The sequence below is a fragment of the Nannospalax galili genome, unplaced genomic scaffold (genome assembly GCF_000622305.1).
Source record: "Nannospalax galili isolate Female #2095 unplaced genomic scaffold, S.galili_v1.0 scaffold648, whole genome shotgun sequence".
In the NCBI taxonomy this organism is placed as follows: domain Eukaryota; kingdom Metazoa; phylum Chordata; class Mammalia; order Rodentia; family Spalacidae; genus Nannospalax; species Nannospalax galili.
Window position 1 is genome coordinate 6,539,370 of NW_008360311.1, and position 17,122 is coordinate 6,556,491.

Below are 17,122 nucleotides of genomic sequence, written 5' to 3' on the forward strand. Positions count from 1 at the left end.
CCTGGCCTCTCATTTGCAGTCAGATGGCACGACCCAGGAGCACACGCAGGGTTAGCCAACTGTGAGCGGGAACAGACCGAGCACGGAGACAGCATCTTCCCTTTTAAGCTGGCTCCTCACCCCACTCCCCACTTCTGAACACACTCCACATCTAACACAGAGAGGCACCTGGGCAAATTGGGAACAGCTCGGTTCTTCCGAACTCAGACCCGAGTGTCGGAAAGGCACTGATGTGGCCCACCCATCCAGGTAGTTAAGTATTCGCAGTCAATTTGTGAGTGATTTTCTCTCTAGGCTCATGGACTGCAGTAGACAGTCTTCATCGTTAAAGGCCTTGCACTCCTGCCTGGCTTTAGCCTCCTTCTTCCCCTTCTATAAGCATCAAGGGAAAAGAGCGGGTAGAAACAGGGACCCACAACTTGGAGGAAGCACATGATGTACTTGGTCAAAGCCATCTACAGAGGCAGTTGAACTAAACATTTACTTACTCAGTGCAGATCTGGTTTTGTTTGTAAAATTTGTGCCGTGTTGTAAATAACCGAGAAATATACTTGGCGTTTTCGATATCATCCTTGGAAAAGAAGAGGCAGAGAGAAAAGAAGCCCAACATCATTTGATTAGACATGCTTTTCACAAAGATTGCTCTATGCAAAGACTCATCCCCTTCTCCTTCACCTCAAGTGCAAAATGACATGCTGGGCCAGGAAGGGACTCAACCTGTGCGGTTCCAATGGCAACCATGCCACCGAGGCCCAGAAAGAGGGGCAGAAATGGCCATCTGCTCAAGAATTCTTCACATCCAAAGTACTGGGTCTGTAGCGATGACCTGACAGGTCCTTTCCTAATTCTCAACCAAGTGGGGTTTTTTTGTTTGTTTGGTTTTTGCTTTTTGCTTTTAGTCTTTTTGAGACAGGGTCTCCCAGTAGCCTCAGCTGGGCTGGAACCCACTATGTAGACTAGACTAGCCTTGAACTCACAGAGATCCGCCCGCCTCTGGCTGGGACTAAAGTGTTGGGACTAAAGGGGTGCACCGCCATGCCTGGCTTTCAACCAAGTGTTTTCAAAACAAATAACTGAATCAAGGAAAAGCCTAGAAGTAACACCAATGTCAGTCAACCAGATATAAGGAGATGAGGGGAAGGGGCTCAAGAAGGGACTTGATAGACAGTTCCCCAACTCCAGACAAAGTGTGGGCTATGAGATGCCCAGAAAACTCAGGCCATCCAGCAACAGAGAATGCAATGTGACATAATCAGGGATCACTTGAGAAAGACTGTGACCACGGTACTTAGCGTGTTAGACAAACCTTCGTGGTGGAACAGAAGCCAGCAGTCTATTCATCACTCCCAAGGAGTCATGAAGCACCAGGCAAGATCAGAAAGGGTCTCTTCAACTGCACTGATTCTATAGCTGTGGCCTACATGAGCCTGAGTCCCTTTGGACGAGGTCCAACACAAAACTGTAAACTGTCAGAGATTGGGGGGGGTTCTATGACTCAACTGAACGATTCTTGACTGTGGACTTTCAGATGACAACCATGTGTCACAATGTCAGAAGGCTGGACATGCCTGTATAAAGAGACATGAAGAATGAGGCAAGGGACTGTTAGCTCCTGGACTCACTGTGTGGAAGAGTGCAGTCTCCTCCTTGTCAATCAGCTCCAGCAGGATGGCCGCCTTGCTGTGGGTGATGCTCCCAACGTCATTCCACCTGGAACAAAGAAATGAGACCAGGCTTGCCTGAAGATGGCCCACACATTCCCCACAAGGTGTGAGAAATTCTCATCCTACAATTATGATTTAACTATCCTTCCTTTGTAACAAAAGCTAAATATATTCCATCTCTCAAAGTAGAAAACTAAAAGAAATGCAATAAGAATCAATTCACACAGTAAAGTTCTATTTAAGTATATTTGCAAACTGACATTCATGAGATAGTTTTCGTCATGACTACAACTTTCGAAACTCTTCCTCCCACGTGTCTGAGCTGGCAATGCATTTGCTGTGACCCCTATGCTTTTAAATCACCTCACAGCAAAGCTAAAGGTATGTTCAATACTATACAGTACACTTCAGATTCACTGCCATTTTGGAAAAGGTCTCAATAGCTGTTAAATGTGCCTGTGTGTTAGTGATCTACACACACACACACACACACACACACACACACACTTCCCTTCCCTGTCCTCATAGAGACCCATCTAAAATGGGTGTGCAAGAGACTGGGCATGGTAAATAGAACACACACATGAAGACAGAGTCCCTACAAGGATATGGGGCCTATGGCCTGCCAGGGTCTTGGGAGAGACTTAGTCCCAGAAATGGGTACCAGACAAGGGAAAGTAAGTGGTGGCTTCCCATTCTGCTTGGACCAGTTCTTGGCCATCTTTTCACTGTCTACCCATCAGGTGATGCCCCGTCTTACAGCTCCCCACTCACACCTCTCACTCCACCACACTCACTGTACACCCCCCTCCCTGATGTTATTTATTTGAAGACACGGCTTCAAGCACCCCAGGCTGGCTCAGATGCACGATGGAGCTGAGGCTGACCTTGAATTTCCGATCCTCCTGCCTCCACCTCCGGTTTTCGAGGATAACAGCTGCGCACCACTCTAAGCGTTGCTTATATGCAGTACAGAAGATTGAGTACAGGGTTTCTTACTTGTAGGCAAAGCCTGTACAAAGAGCTCCAACCACAGGCCCTGGCTCATTTAAGACTTAACTCTGAAGTTGCTTTCTCTCAAGCCTTTCATTCTTTGCCGTTCACCTGAAGACAAAGCTCCTGCTGGACCTCTCCCTCCACCACGCTGTGATGCAAGTTTTAACTTCTAGGACTAGATCTCTTACAAGACCCTGTTAGGCCACAGGACACACAACCCAGTAGGGACTGTGTCTTCATGAGTGTAGCTCATGCCCTGAGCCCAGTCTCTTGACAGAGCTCTCAAAACATGTTGGCTGAAAAAAACGAAGTTGGGGGAGGGAGGGAGCTCAGCAAAAGGGCATTGCTTCAGATCCACAAGGCACCACAGCATCTCCCAGGGAGTACCTGGGTTGCCTGTTTAAAGTAGGATTCTTACATCTTAAGGCAGAAGAGTTTTGTTCCTCCTCAGAGCAGAGGCACTTTAGACAGCAATGAGAAACTATTCAGTCAGGCACAGGTAAGCACTTTATCTGGGGTTCCCACAGCTACCCCCAAATCATCTGTCTGTTCCAGAACAGTCGTGTTGCGCACAGTGCCAGGGTCCTCTCTCCATGTGCTGGGCTTACACAGCTTCCCTCACAGACACCTGGCTTTAGCTACCTCAGCAAGGTTCTCAGAAGCCAGGAGGCATCAGCTTTCCTCCAGCTTCTCTTCCAAAAAGAAGCTGCCCAAACTGGAGACATTCATCGCCACCCCCCAGGACTTCACCCTACATGTCAGTGTAGCAGGGGTCAGTTCCAGATATGCAAAAATTCCTGGACGCAGCTCCTAAGGGAACGGAACACACAGCCGGCTGTTTGCGTCCGTACCGGCTCAGCAGCTGCCGTGCAGGGCCTGTCGACTTTGCACTTACAGGGAGACCAAGGCCCTGATTTCACTTTGAAGAACTGGTGGACAAAACAGCCAGCTGGCTGTGAATGGGCACAAAGGTTTACGGTGGCCAGCTCTGCAAAGTCACGTTTTGTGCAGGTATGCGGGGTTCACTATGTCCCAAACTCAAGAGTTTGTTCTTTGTGTGTGATGAATAGATTCTGTCAACTTGACACAAATTAGAGTCACTTGGGAAGAGGGAACCAGAGCAGAGGTACTGTCTCCATCAGACTGGCCTGTGGGCGTGCCTGTGAGGTATTTTCTTAACTGTTATTGATGTAGCAGCCCACTGTGGGTGGTGCCATCCCTGGGCAGGTAGCCTGGGCTATGTAAGAAAAGCAGCTGAGCAAGCCAGTGAGCAGCGTTCCTCCATGGTCTCTGCTTCAGCTCCTGCCTCCAGGTTCCTGACCTGAGTTCCTGCTTCGACTTCCCTCAACGTTAGACTGTAACAGGGAAGTGTAAGCTACCTACGCCTTTCCTCCCCAAGTTGCTTTCAGTCAATGTTTTATCATAGCACAAGAGAGCAAACTAGGACGGTGTGTGCACACACACGTTCATGTGTACAGGTGTGAATGTATGTGCAAAGTCATGTATATGTGCAAATTCATGTATGTGGTGTGTGTACATGTGGAGGCCAGAGGAGAGCCTTATGTTCATTCCTTAGTCATCATCCACCTTATTCTCTGAGACAAGGTCTCTCTCTGGCCTGTAACTTAGCAAGTAGGCTAGGCTAACTGGTGAGCAAGTCCCAAGGATCCAACTGTCCCCACCTTCCAGCACTGAGATTACAAACATGTGCCACCACTCCCAGCAGTCTTTATTGGGTTCTGGGGGTAGAGGTCTTTACAAGCACTTTACTAACTAAGCTGTATCTCCCTAGCTCTTAAACTTTTGTCTAAGTCCCAAAGATCTCTATCCTCATTCTAGCTTCAAAGAGCAAAGAGAAGAAATCATAAAAATAATGACAGAGTGGGAATCTGGGTGAGAAAAGCCATTCGGGATGTTTTGGGTTGAAAACTGTCTCAAAATGACAGTCTTGACTGATGTGTGGACGTTTCCTATCCGGGAAGAGGTGTGTCTTAGCCTCCCAGAGCTGTTCTTTATCAATGTGTCACAGATGCATGGCTCTGCTTATCAGATACACACACACAGAGCGAGAGAGTGAGAGAGAGAGAGAGCGAGAGCGAGAGCGAGAGCGAGAGCGAGAGAGAGAGAGAGAGAGAGAGAGAGAGAGAGAGAGAGAAAGTGAGAGTGCTGTAGATACACACAGAGGGGAGAGCGGTATAGATAAGCCACCAGCAGAACACAACAGTAACAGTGAATAGTGTGAACTCTGGAATGAAAATATCCAGATCTGAACTTGCTACACCCGGTGTGGTCTTTTTAAATGTTAATAAATACTCCAGAACTGGTCCTGAATCAGGTGATTGCTCCAAAGTTTAAAAGAGTCATTTCTTGTGAAGAGCTTAGAGTACCTTGTAAGAGTCTGTCAGTCAGCCTGCCCTGGTACACAGAATGAGCCTGCTACTATCATAGAATCAACTGACACCCATGCAGAGTCAGTTCACGGGTGGACTGCTGGGGTTGGGGAGGCATTCACCACACCCCTGTACAGAGACTACTTGTGTTAAGTAGAAAAGAAGGTTAAAGTGTCCAAGTACCAGGAAAAACCTCTCAGATCTTTTCATTCATAATTATACACCAATTGTTTCCTAAGATACATGTTTACAAGTAACCCCCTTTTGTTAATATAAAGATTAGCTTGTACTTGTCCAGTACATGCAGTCAGGTGGCTATGGGAAGAATCTGGTTTGGCTCTAAATAGCCAGGGACAGTCCCAACAGAGGCAGTCAGCCAGACGGACAGCAGAGCTGGCTCTACCACACTCAAGGTCAGGCTTCAACTACCTGCTTTCCACAGCCAGCGGGGAAGAAGTCAAGCCTCCAGGAAAAGCAAGATACATTTTTCCCTAGCTGCATTAATCCCTAGGAAGGCAACTGATCTGAATTGAGAACTGCCATCACTTCCAGTGTACCTCTTAACTCATTTGCATGACAGCAGTCAATGGCACCACCCACCATCTCTGCTGGGGAAGAAAGGAGGGGCAGATTACCTGTATATCACTGCTTGTCTTCCAATTCTGTTTCTCACAAAAATCCCCATAAAGAAAATACCAAGGTGCATGCCGTTTCCATGATTGTCCTGCAGGAGAGCAAAGAAAGGTATGTGTTATGACCACACGCACGGCAGCGCCATTCATGGAGGCCAAGGTATGCAACCAGCCTCAGTGTCCACAGGGGGATGGAAAAAGGACTGGGGTGTCCCATGGTGAGTGCATACGCCACACAGCACAGTACTGTAGTCTTTACTGGGACATCCTGTCACCGGAATAACACGGACCTGGAGACCTTATACACTACTTGAAATAAGAGAGGTACAGAAAAAACAAATACTACAGCTCACTAAGATGCAGAATCTAAACAAGGCAAGTTCATCAAAGCAGAGAGGAGGAGGGAGGGAGGAGGAGGAGCTAGGAGATGCAGGATAAGACACAAACTTTCAGTCATGCCCAGTGTATCATGCCCAGTTCAGTCGATAACAGTGTATTTTATTCTTGGAAATTCACTAAGCATAGATTTTGCGTTCACCCCACAAAAAATGCTAAGACTGAGAGAACACGTGTTAGTCAGCTTGATTTAACCCTTCTACATGCACACAGGTTTCAAAAGATGGGCATGATAAATACATATAATTTTTGTCAATTCAAAAATACAGACACAATGCAAAGGACCACCAGCAATCTTAAGCATTTTGCTGAAGTCTGCTCATGGGCACCGCATCTACCATCCCTCACCCATAAGGAGGGCTGTCAAGAGTGCCATCCTCGCAGCCAGGTGACAGGTGGGGTTGAGGACTGTGGTTCTAGAGGAATCACCCCACTGCACATGGGGAACTACATGTGAATCTTTTTCTTTTTCTACACTGATACTTGGAAACAACTTTAGGATTTTCTCAAACGTGTTGGCCACTTGGATTTTCTCCTCCAGGAACCTCTATTAAGTTTTTAAGTTTTTCCATTTTTAAAAAACCAGAGCTACCCATGCACACACTTGGAGGAGTTGAGTATTCCTGGGGTTTAGTGTCAGTCTGCAGGATATCTGTGTCCACCCCCACCCATGTCAAGACAGCAAGACAGCGACAGATTCATGTTCAAGTCTCACTGTGTCTCTTCAACCCTCACGTCCTTGGGACAGCTCCACTCCCAAAGGGCTTCCATTCAAGGATCACTCTTCATAACTCCAATTACTCAGACATGAAACGTTCTGGATGATCCAAAAATCCTTTCCTCTCCCTCCTGCCCCTACTTTCCACGACTGAGCTTTTGATGAGATTTTCTTAATTTTACTCTTAATCTCTCTATTGCCTTCCATTTCTGATACAGTTTTAATTTCTGAAAACTTTTTAATTACTTTTTTTTTTTTTTGAGATAGGGTCTTGCATACCCCAGGCTTCCTCAAACTCATTACGTAGGTGAGGTTGACTTTGAATTTCAGATCCTACTGCCTCCACTTCCTGAGGGCTAGGATTGGAGATGTGCCTCACGCCCAGCGTATGAGGTGATGGGGACTGAACCTAGGGTTTTGTACATGCTAAGTAAGCACTCTACCAACTGAGTTACATCTCCAGTACCCCCAGTAATATGCTGAACAAGACAATCTTCCCATAGTCTCCTCCTCCAGGACTCTGGATTATTATCCCATCAGCCTCTCTGGTGCCCACCCTACAGGGTGACACTTGGCTGCCTGTTCACACTGCATGTGGATGCTCAGTGCTGGCTGGGGGCTTTATCAGCACACAGGGGGCTTATGGGCTTTTCTGGCCAGTGACCTGTGGGGTCCTCTGCTAGGGGCCCTAGATGTCTCGTCTTTAGTCTAGGCTCTGCAGCCAGTCAGATTCTTCCCACGCATTACCTGGGATACCTGGCTATCGGAGTTTTGAGACCAGCATGGGAACAGGCTAAACACAGAGAGAGAAATTGCCACTCGGCCCCCTGCTTCCATCAGGGAGAGGTTTTCCCAGAGCAAGAACAGGGAGGGCATCATGACAAAAACAAAGCTAGATAGGCAGGCTTTCACCTTCCCCAGAGGCGGGGTCCCTACTCAGTGACATCTCCTCACACCCTCCTCTGAGGCTTCTTGGGCAGCAATAGGACAGCTGGTGGTGGTCAAGGCAGAAAGGCTGTTAAGTTGCGACAGACTGGGTATAGTGGTGCAACCTGCGATCCCAGCACTCTGAAGGCAGTGGCGAGGACCGTCAGGACCTTGAGGCCAGCCCAAATTATTTAGTGCATTGAAGGGAAGGGCATGAACTGGGGAAGATGAGAAAACATGGTCTTGGTGATGAAGAGACGCTGAACCGTAAGTTATACCACAGAAAGAGGCACGTGGAGACATAAGGTAAGAGGCGTGGAGAAGGGAGGAGGATGGGAACCTACGGAAGACGCACCAGTGCTTTGTCAGCAGGTCTACACCAGAGTCTGGTGGTGACAGGGATTCGGGAAGAGCAGTTTCTGGGGTGGAACAACCGAAAAAAAACCAGAAGTGACGGCCAGGGCAGCGACAAGGTACAAGATGCTGGTGGAGATGGGTCAGCATTGCACCGGACAAACCTTGAGGCGAGGTATCAGCTGAGGACAGCTCTGCAGTGGCAGACGGGCAGAGCTGTGCTTCAGCACCCTCCCATGAGCCCAGAGGCCCTGTAGGTATGGGATCGGCTCATACAGCAGTGACACTAGTGTGTGTGGAGGGTGAGGAAGGCCAGGCCTTGCAAGACGAGGCCTGGGAACTGTTTAAGGAACCACTCGTGGGAAAGCAGGCACCGGGTGCAAGTACTCAAAGAAGCCACAAGGGCCCACAGCCCACTTACTGTCTGTCCCCCATCTGCTTTCACAAACTTGGTTCAGGGATGACCACTCTGATATCTCCACTGTCTCCTGCTCCCATCCCCCAATCACAGGCCACCCAGAATCATGGGGTCTGTTGGTGAACAGCTCCATTAAGGTGAAGCAGCAAGGCCAGGTCCCATCCCACTGACCATGATTGAACACTGCAGGTCCCCCCACCCTGAGGACGGCAGCTATTCCTCATCCCCATTGAGGAACTTGCTAGAAAGGGCATCCGAATCCTGCACAGGGGACTTCAGCATATCAACTACCCCTCCTCCCCACAGTTCAGAATTCCTAAAAGTAAACAAGCAAACAAAATCCCCAACTTCAACAGGCACCAAGAGAAGTTAGTTTGTTCAAAGTACAGAAAAGTTTATCAAGTTTTCAGCGACTCAAAATACCATGACTGTATATGGGCTTCAGTAAGTGGGCTGCAGATGGCTTCACCAGGCGTTACTACAAGGAAATGGATTACAGGCCTATCAGGGCAGTCATCAGAGAAGCAAAAGAAAATTAAACAAATCTAAATAGAGCCATTTAGCCCTCTCGGTGAACTGCGGTCACCCCACTCAATTCTGCTCGATGCTCAAAAGCAGTTCTCATTAAGGCAAACTGCGAGTGAGCAGCAGAGGGGACCAGAGCGCCTATAAAGCAGCCAGTCAGGCCAGTCTAGAGTGGAATGTGTGCGCTGAAATCGCAGGCGTTTTCCAGATCGCTGGAGGTGCCAGCTGCATTACGTTTCTGATAGAGTTCCATTTTTTTAAGAGTTGGTCAGTAGAGAGAAGAAAACAAGTTTGGATTATGGGTTCATCTCTGCCAGTGGCCCTGCTCCACAACCCCCAAACCACGCCCACTTCAGGAGGTGGATCAGTTACAAAGGATGTGATTTGCTTTAACAATGTCCTAGGCATGGTTTCCACCAACACAAAACGGGCTGCAGATGCACCATGCACAGCTCTCCAGAGCTGTAGAAATAAAACATAACTGCACGTGGGGAAATCATAAAACATAACCACATGTGGGGAATGCTACTACCATCCATTCAAAGAAAAGGAAAGAGATGCAGAGGAAGGAAACTAAAAGCCTGAGTCTCTGTCCTCCACACAGGACATCAGGCACTGGCCTTGACACCTTCAAGGTGAAGGATGTGCCATGCATAGGACTCACTTAGATGGCTGTCTTATGGGATAGATTCTGCTGAAGACCAAATGCAAAATCTCTGGGCCAAAACATAAGTTTCCTTTACTTAAAGTGTGCTTGTCAACTGTTGTGGGTAGAATATGAAATGTTTCTGACTGGCTTGTCTATTTGAACAGCTAGTTCCCAGCTAATGGCACTGTTCAGGAAAGTTGTGGAACCTTTAGGAGGTGGAGTCTTACTAGAGGAAGTAGGTCACTGTGGATGGGTCTGGAGGCTTCACAACCCTACTCTATTTCCTGTCCACACTCTACCTCCTGCCTGCTTATGCAATGTGACCAGCTACCTCCTGTCGCCACGGCTTCACCACTATGATGGGCTGTATCCCCTTAAACTGTGATTCAGAATAAATACTTCCTCCTCTAAGTTGTTTCTTCTCAGGTATTTTGTCACAGCAAGGGGAAAGTCACTAATGCATCAACTAACACTGCATGACACTAAGCAGGCAGAGCCATCCTGCCCCCAGCAATCCACAATAACTTTTCGAATGCCTGTGCTGTTCTCAGAACACTGGTGTGGGCTGAGGAATGATGCCTTACCTTCACGGGGAAGATTTCCTGTCCAAATCCATCCAAACGTTCCACTTCATTGATGTACATCAGCTCAGCCTCTGCTGGCAGGATCCCACTACAAGGGGTCAGCACCAGAGAAAACAGTTAAGGGTAAGGGATGAAGACCCCATCATCCTGACAAGCAAAATCCCAGAGCATGGTACAGCCCTGGGCTCTGGAACTGTGGCACATTAGTACGCATTAACAGTTCCCAGCAACAACAGTCTCAGCAGCCACTTACTCATCAGGGAATAAGAAAAGACAAATTAAGTGATGCAGCCTTGGGGTGGGAGAGATGGCTCAGTGGTTAAAAGCACTGACTGCTCTTGCAGAGGACCCAGGTTCGATTCCCAGCACCCACATGGCAGCTAACAACCTTCTGTAACTCCAGTTTCAGGGGATCCAACACTGTCTTCTGACTTCTGCAGGCACTGGATGACATGGGTATACTTACACACATGCAAACAATACACTCATACACAGAAAAGTTAAAAAAAGAGAGAGAGATGCAGCCTTAAAAATTATGGTGTTGCTGGGTGTGGTGGCACACACCTTTAATCCCAGCACTCAGGAGGCAGAGGTGGATTTCTGTGAGTTCGAGGCCAGCCTGGTCTACATAGTGAGTTCCAAGACAGCTTGGGCTACAGGGAGACCCTGTCTCAAAAAGACAAAAAAAAAAAAAAAAAAAAAAAAAAAAAAAAAATGGTGTTGGAGAGATGGCTCAGCGGTTAAGAGTATTGTTCTTCCAGAGGACTCAGGGTCAGCTCCCAACACCCATATGGAGGTTAACAACTCCCCATAGCTCCAGTTCCAGGAGATTTGACACCTTCTTCTAGCCTCTACCAACACTGCATGACAACACTCTTCTGACTCCGTGGGCACTGCACAACATGGGTATACTTACATACATGCAGGCGGCACACTCATACACAAAATAAAAATAACAAATAAAATATTTTTAAAGCACTAATTATTCCATATATCTCTGTGAACAATATTATCTGCTTTATAAAGAAATTATTCTGCTCCTGACTGGGAAAATTCTCTAGGATTTTTTTAAAAAAGAAAAAATTTTAAAGAGGGAAGGGAAGAAAGAAGGGAAGAGAAGGGAGTGATGGGGAGAGGTGAGAGGAGGAAGGGGAGGACAGTCCTGGAGTCCACGAGTGCCTCCCTCAGAACAGTAACACAGAGCCCAGCCACATGGTGGAGGAAGGGAACCACGTCACTAGTCAGGCCAGGGGTGGGGTAGGTAGGGACACCGAAGCCTTGCCTCATAAACAGTATGTTGTGCTGTCCAGACAGCTGCTCGCCCTCCTCCTGCCTTACCTGTGGGCTTTGTGCTCCTGGGCCACCTTCTGGGTCAGCTCCTCCAGAACAGCCTCCTCCAAGGCCAAATCCTGAAAGAACAGGAGACACTGGGGTTGGGGTTAAGGCTCCTGTTGGCTGGCTCCCTTGCCCTGGTGACATTTCCCATCTCTTCATTTCTACAGCAGCATGTTCAAGTGTTTGGGGCCAAGTTACGATTTCTGCTGTCATCCACAGCTCCTCACTAGAGCCCGGGCTGTCAACTGAAGTCAGCAGGACCCAGGCAGCTCTTCTCCGTGTCCTTTCTTCCCTCTGCCTCCCAAGCTTACTTTTATTAAATTGCTTGGTATAAGCTTACACATTTGTTTGTATGGATGTTGTGTGCATGTATGTATATATTCATATATGTGTAGATGCATATGTGCATGCGTATGGAAGCAAAGGAGCAACTCAGCTCTTGTCCTCGGGTGCAGTTCACATCTGCTGTTGTTTCTGAGACATGGTCTCTCCCTGGCTTGGAATTCACCCAGTAGGCTAGGCTGGCTGGCTGCCCAGTAAGCCCCAGGGAATCCGCCTGTCTCCGCCTCCCCAACACTGGGATTACAAACCCAGCTTTTCCTTTAGGTGGGTTCTGGGGATCAAACTCGGGTCCTCGAAAGCACTTTACTGCCAGCTATGGCCCCGGCCTGTGTGTGCATATTTTCAATGATTACAGTAGGGAGTGGCCGATGACTTTACAGGCGACCACTTTCAGAACCAAGCACAGGAGGAGACCGTGCCACGCCTTTCTGCCCACCTCTAAAATACCAGCAAACTGTATGATGGCAGCACGGCTCCTTCCAGTGTCACTTGGAGGTCATGGGGCCAAAACATCTCAAGGGACTTCTGTAGGAGCATTGGCACACAGCTGTCTACTGAGTGTCCCTGGCTGGAGGACCAAAAGGACAAGGTGTGCATTTCACCCTCTGAGCTATTTGGGCGAAGGCAGAAGGCTTGCTGAGCTCTGCCCTGGTAAGGGAATCCCAAGGCTCATGTTATGGGGGTGCAGGGTTGAGGCTAAAATTTGGACAGCTCACATACAAACTGCCTCTATTCTTGGTTCCAATGTACCATTCAGGGGCTGGGGAGATGGCTCAATCAGTAAGGTGTCTGCCTTGCGAGCTTGAGGACCCTAGTTCTAGCCTTAGAACGCAACATAAAATGTTTGGGAGCTTGTATCAAATCCTTAAAAGATTTTTAGGGTTACCTCTTCAGAGGGGGAAATGTTAGAGTAGCCAAAAGCCCCGTAAAAATAAATATTTAAAGCACTAATTATTCCTCTATTCTCAAAGAAGAAGAAATCAAAGAAGAAGAAAGAATACATGAAGTTATCAGAAAAAAGTGATGGGGAGATATGGGACGAGTTGGAGGGGAGGGAGTGGGCATGGATTTGATCAAAGCACCTTATGTGCCATGTATGAAATTCTCAGTAAATTATGTATTTAAAAAAATGTTGATTACGGGGGCTCGCTTTTGTAACACCAGTGCTGGAAGCAGAAACAGGAGCCCTGGGGCTCAGAAGCCACTCAATCAGCCCAATTGATGAGATCCAGGCCAGTGAGAGACCCAGCCTCAGAAAACACGGTAGGCAAGCATCTGAGAAATGAAACCTGAGGTTGACTTCTGGCCTCCACATACACGTGCATGTGCACACATATAAAAAAAATTAATTTTGATATAGCATTTATAACTCAAAACAGACAAAACCCAGCATAGCAGTGGCGAAATGGGGCAGCAGGCCCCAACCTTAACTGAGGAACTATTGGCAGCTGATCATTGCTGAGGGAGGGAGAGTTGGTCTTCTTTAAGGGAGTGATGTTAGATAGGCTGACCAGGCGCCAGTGGATGAACTCACACCAAGGGACACAAGCCTGGCTTGATAGGCCTTAACATACTGACAGTTGGGGGGACATGGAAAAAGGTACAGACAGGGGAGGAGGGGAATGCCCAAAACTTTAATGAAATATATATTGGAAAAAATGAACGGAAATACCATTTATATAGGTTAAGGGCCAATTTAACAAGCCTTCATGAATGGGGCCCTTCCCCACCCCACCAATGGGCACTTCTTAACTCTCAAGAACCCATCTCACAACAGTATAAAAATTCGGTATTTTTTAAAACTGAAGACTGACCATGTACCTAATGTCCTAGAAAGAAGTAAGTCTGTCCTGCAGAATACTAACAGTTCTATCCCTCCGGAGCCACCTGAGAAGAGGCCAGGATGAAAAGAGCTCTATTCTTCACACACTTGTTTCACCGACCATTGAGATGCCCCAACTCCATGATAGGAAATAAGCTTTCTGCTGTGGGATCACAAGGCCATCCTGTGCCTGAGACATGCAGCCGCATGCATGCATCTCTATCACGCAGTCAAGCCAGCGTACTGAGTTTGAAAACGCTAATGAAAGGAATACAAAAACAGAATAAACTAAAGCAAAGATCCAAAAGGGCTCCATTAAACCCCCACTTCCGACTTCTGAAAGGAAAAGCTCAAAGGCACCCCTCTGCTATTGTACCAACCGCCTCCATCTGTGCCCAGGGCCCCCCGAGGTATGTGCACCCCAGAGACGTGCAAGTGCGGCCCTGGCTGAATGACGAATGGCATGGTGCATGCCTGCACACAGCCGTGCACCTGTGGGGCGCCTGTGTACTTTGTTCCTTTCTCTGCTGAAGAAATGCCATCTGACAAACTTAGTGGCTGAGGAAGATCAAACAGGACCATTCATCCTGTCTTCCCGCCCCCACCAGAGGAATGCGTGCTTCCCTTTGAAAGCTGCAGTAGAGCCAAGCAGAAAGTTGACGGCTTTCCATGGTTCCCCAGGGCCTGCGCAATTAGGTCAACACCTGGGCCTGGCATCTGGACCTTCCTTCAGTGGGACCTGGCCAATCCTTCCAGATCTCCTCCCCTAAGGGTTCAAGAACTCAGCTCCAATTCTTAACACAAAGTGCTTTTATTGTCTCTGTTTACATCCCACCACCCAGGGGAAAAGTCCTGCCTCAGTTATCACTGTCCCAAGGTGCTTTCCTATCCCCCCAGCTGGATGTAAGCCTCCCTTCCCCTGGGTCTGCCTCTCCTCTAGGTGCCTCGCACAGCCCTTCTGCGTATTCTGATCACAGGGTTCCTTCTGTAAGTATCTGTATACCCGTCTTATTCACCCCTTGGTCCCTCCCTCTTCAGAATATGGGTGCCCCCCAGGGGAAGTGCTTCCTACTGATGCCTCCTCAGAGGCCCAACACAGGGCTTTTCCACAAAGATAGTTGCAAGTTCTTAATACACTGTACATGATCTATAAACATTTATTGACTGGCACTCACTGTACTGTGCTGTATCAAACAAGAAGTTTTGCTTATACAAAACTGTTTAATGATAATCTGTACCTCTGTTTACCCTCTGCTTAAATTTTAAAATGCAGGTACTGACATTAACGCTCAATATCCTCATATATGCATAACACAGAGAGAGAGAAGAGTGATATCAATCCAACTGGAGAAGCAGTTGCTGAGGATTTAGCCTGAACCTAGTCAGATGCCTCATGTTCTCATTGAGGCTCACAATGGGAATGGTTTATTATTCTCATTTCAGGTGCAAAGACTGAAGCTCAGGATGATCAGTTAACTCACCCCAGGCCATGTAGCCACGACGTACCAGATAGAATGTAGACATACCAGATAGAATGTAGCTACAGCACCGCTCAACAGCCATGGGGCGAAGTTTCCAACCACAGACAACTGCGTATCCAGTACAGATCAGGGCAGAATGGAGTGGGAATATGTGTACAGAGGTAACAGAAGAGGGCTGCAGACCAGAGCCTGCAAATATTCCCAACTCATGAGCACCAGCAGCAACCACCTTCCTGTTCACCCTGCCCAGCAGTACCTCAGAGGAAGATGGGCATGGTCCTCTCTGAGCTTTCCCACACAGCAGCCCCTTGACACACACGTGGCTCCTGAGCACTTACAATGTAGCCAGTGCGGCTGGGGAATTCAACTTTGAATTCTGTTTAACTCCAGTTTAAATTTGAATGTAAACGTCCACCAAGGGCTAGTGGTTACCACCCTGAGAACAGCAAGCTCGGATCTCAGACTAATGATGTCAGTATCTGTCTACCTAATTGTGAGACTTATGGAGCCTAGGCTGTATAAGGACACGACCTGCTCAGAGCCCAGGGAGGATACTGCCTCATGAAAGAGGTACATGTCCAGAGAATTCCTCGACTGTTCCCAGCACCTGAACTTGTCAAAGCACCTTACTATCTACAGATGTGTGTAGATGTGGTAACTGCCTGTGAAAACTCCTAACAGCACCCAAATCTGATCTCTTCCTCAGACAGTGTGACAGACACTGTAAGCAAGAGGAGGACAGAAGCTCACAGACCATCAGCCCTCCACTATCAACTATTCCATCCACAGATGTGCGGGAGCTAAAATGCCAAGGTCAGTTCACAGCAAGCCTGCGGGCAAACGGCCTAAGGCCGAGGTGAGTGTCTGCAAGAATACAGATGTGGCTTCAAGTCTATTGACACCAAGACCTGGAAAAAAAAAAAACTCTGGCTAAATGAATATGCTCACATCTCTGATCACATCACATCTGTGAGGTCGACAGAATAGGTGACACCAGTAGGACAACAGAGCTGCGGGCACAGCGGCTGATGACTGTTCCCACAGAGAGAAGTTAGTCTTGCAAGGGTAGAGACCTGTGGTATTTCTGTAACCTCTGAGAACCCAGGAGGCTTTGGCCCCATTCACTTAACCTCATACACTAACATGGATAATAACTCCAGCCCTGTTTATCCTTGTGTCTCAAAATTGAAAACCCGCTTCACATCCAGCCTTAACGGCAGCTGGTGTCTCTGCGTGCAGTGACAACACCCTGAGACTTTTGGGGACCCACGGTGGCCTCTTCAGTTTCCTGCTTTGACAATTCATCACAAGGACACACCCTCCAGCCATTCTTGAGTTTCTACCTTGACCACAAATTGTTCTGTCCAACCCAGGTGAGGAGACTGGACACCACACATGGGTCACAGGGAACTGAACGAGCTGAAGACACTGGGCCAGGACAGCTGGCTCTCTGTCATCATGCAATTTGCCAGCTACCAGTAGAAGGTGACCTCAAAAGGCTGGGCTTTGACTGAAAATCAATTAGAAAGCTAGGCCTGTCAATAGTTGGGGGGCTGAGACAGAAGGCTCACAAGTTTAAGGTCAACCTAAGCCTTGACAGAGTTCAAAGTTAGCTTGGGCAACTTTGTGAGACCTTAAAAATTAAAAATATTAAAAAGGCTGGGGTGTAGTTTAGTCATAGGGTGCCTGTCTAGCATGAGTTAAGCCAAGTTAATCTCTTGTACTCTTTTAAAAAAGAAAGGAAAAAAAAAAAGATGTAATGGTGCATGCCATTAATGCCAGTACTTGGGAGGCAGAGGCAGGCGGATCTCTGTGAGTTCAAGGCCAGCCTGGTCTACATACTGAGTTCCAGGCCAGCTGGGGCTACAGGGAGACCCTGTCTCAAAAAC

At 47.8% G+C, this 17,122-nt stretch overlaps 1 protein-coding gene across 1 annotated transcript in view; it reads right to left on the reverse strand.

Annotated features, from left to right (window-relative positions):
• The window catches only part of Ptpn14 (protein tyrosine phosphatase non-receptor type 14), a 178,422-nt gene that overhangs the window by 35,461 nt on the left and 125,839 nt on the right, over positions 1–17,122 (reverse strand). The window contains exons 6-10 of the mRNA XM_008824859.3: positions 11,592–11,662; positions 10,254–10,341; positions 5,686–5,774; positions 1,623–1,710; positions 489–571 (exon numbers count right to left, since the gene is read on the reverse strand). Of these exons, the coding sequence (XP_008823081.1) occupies positions 489–571; positions 1,623–1,710; positions 5,686–5,774; positions 10,254–10,341; positions 11,592–11,662 (419 nt within the window). The remainder of the gene's footprint in view (positions 1–488; positions 572–1,622; positions 1,711–5,685; positions 5,775–10,253; positions 10,342–11,591; positions 11,663–17,122) is intronic.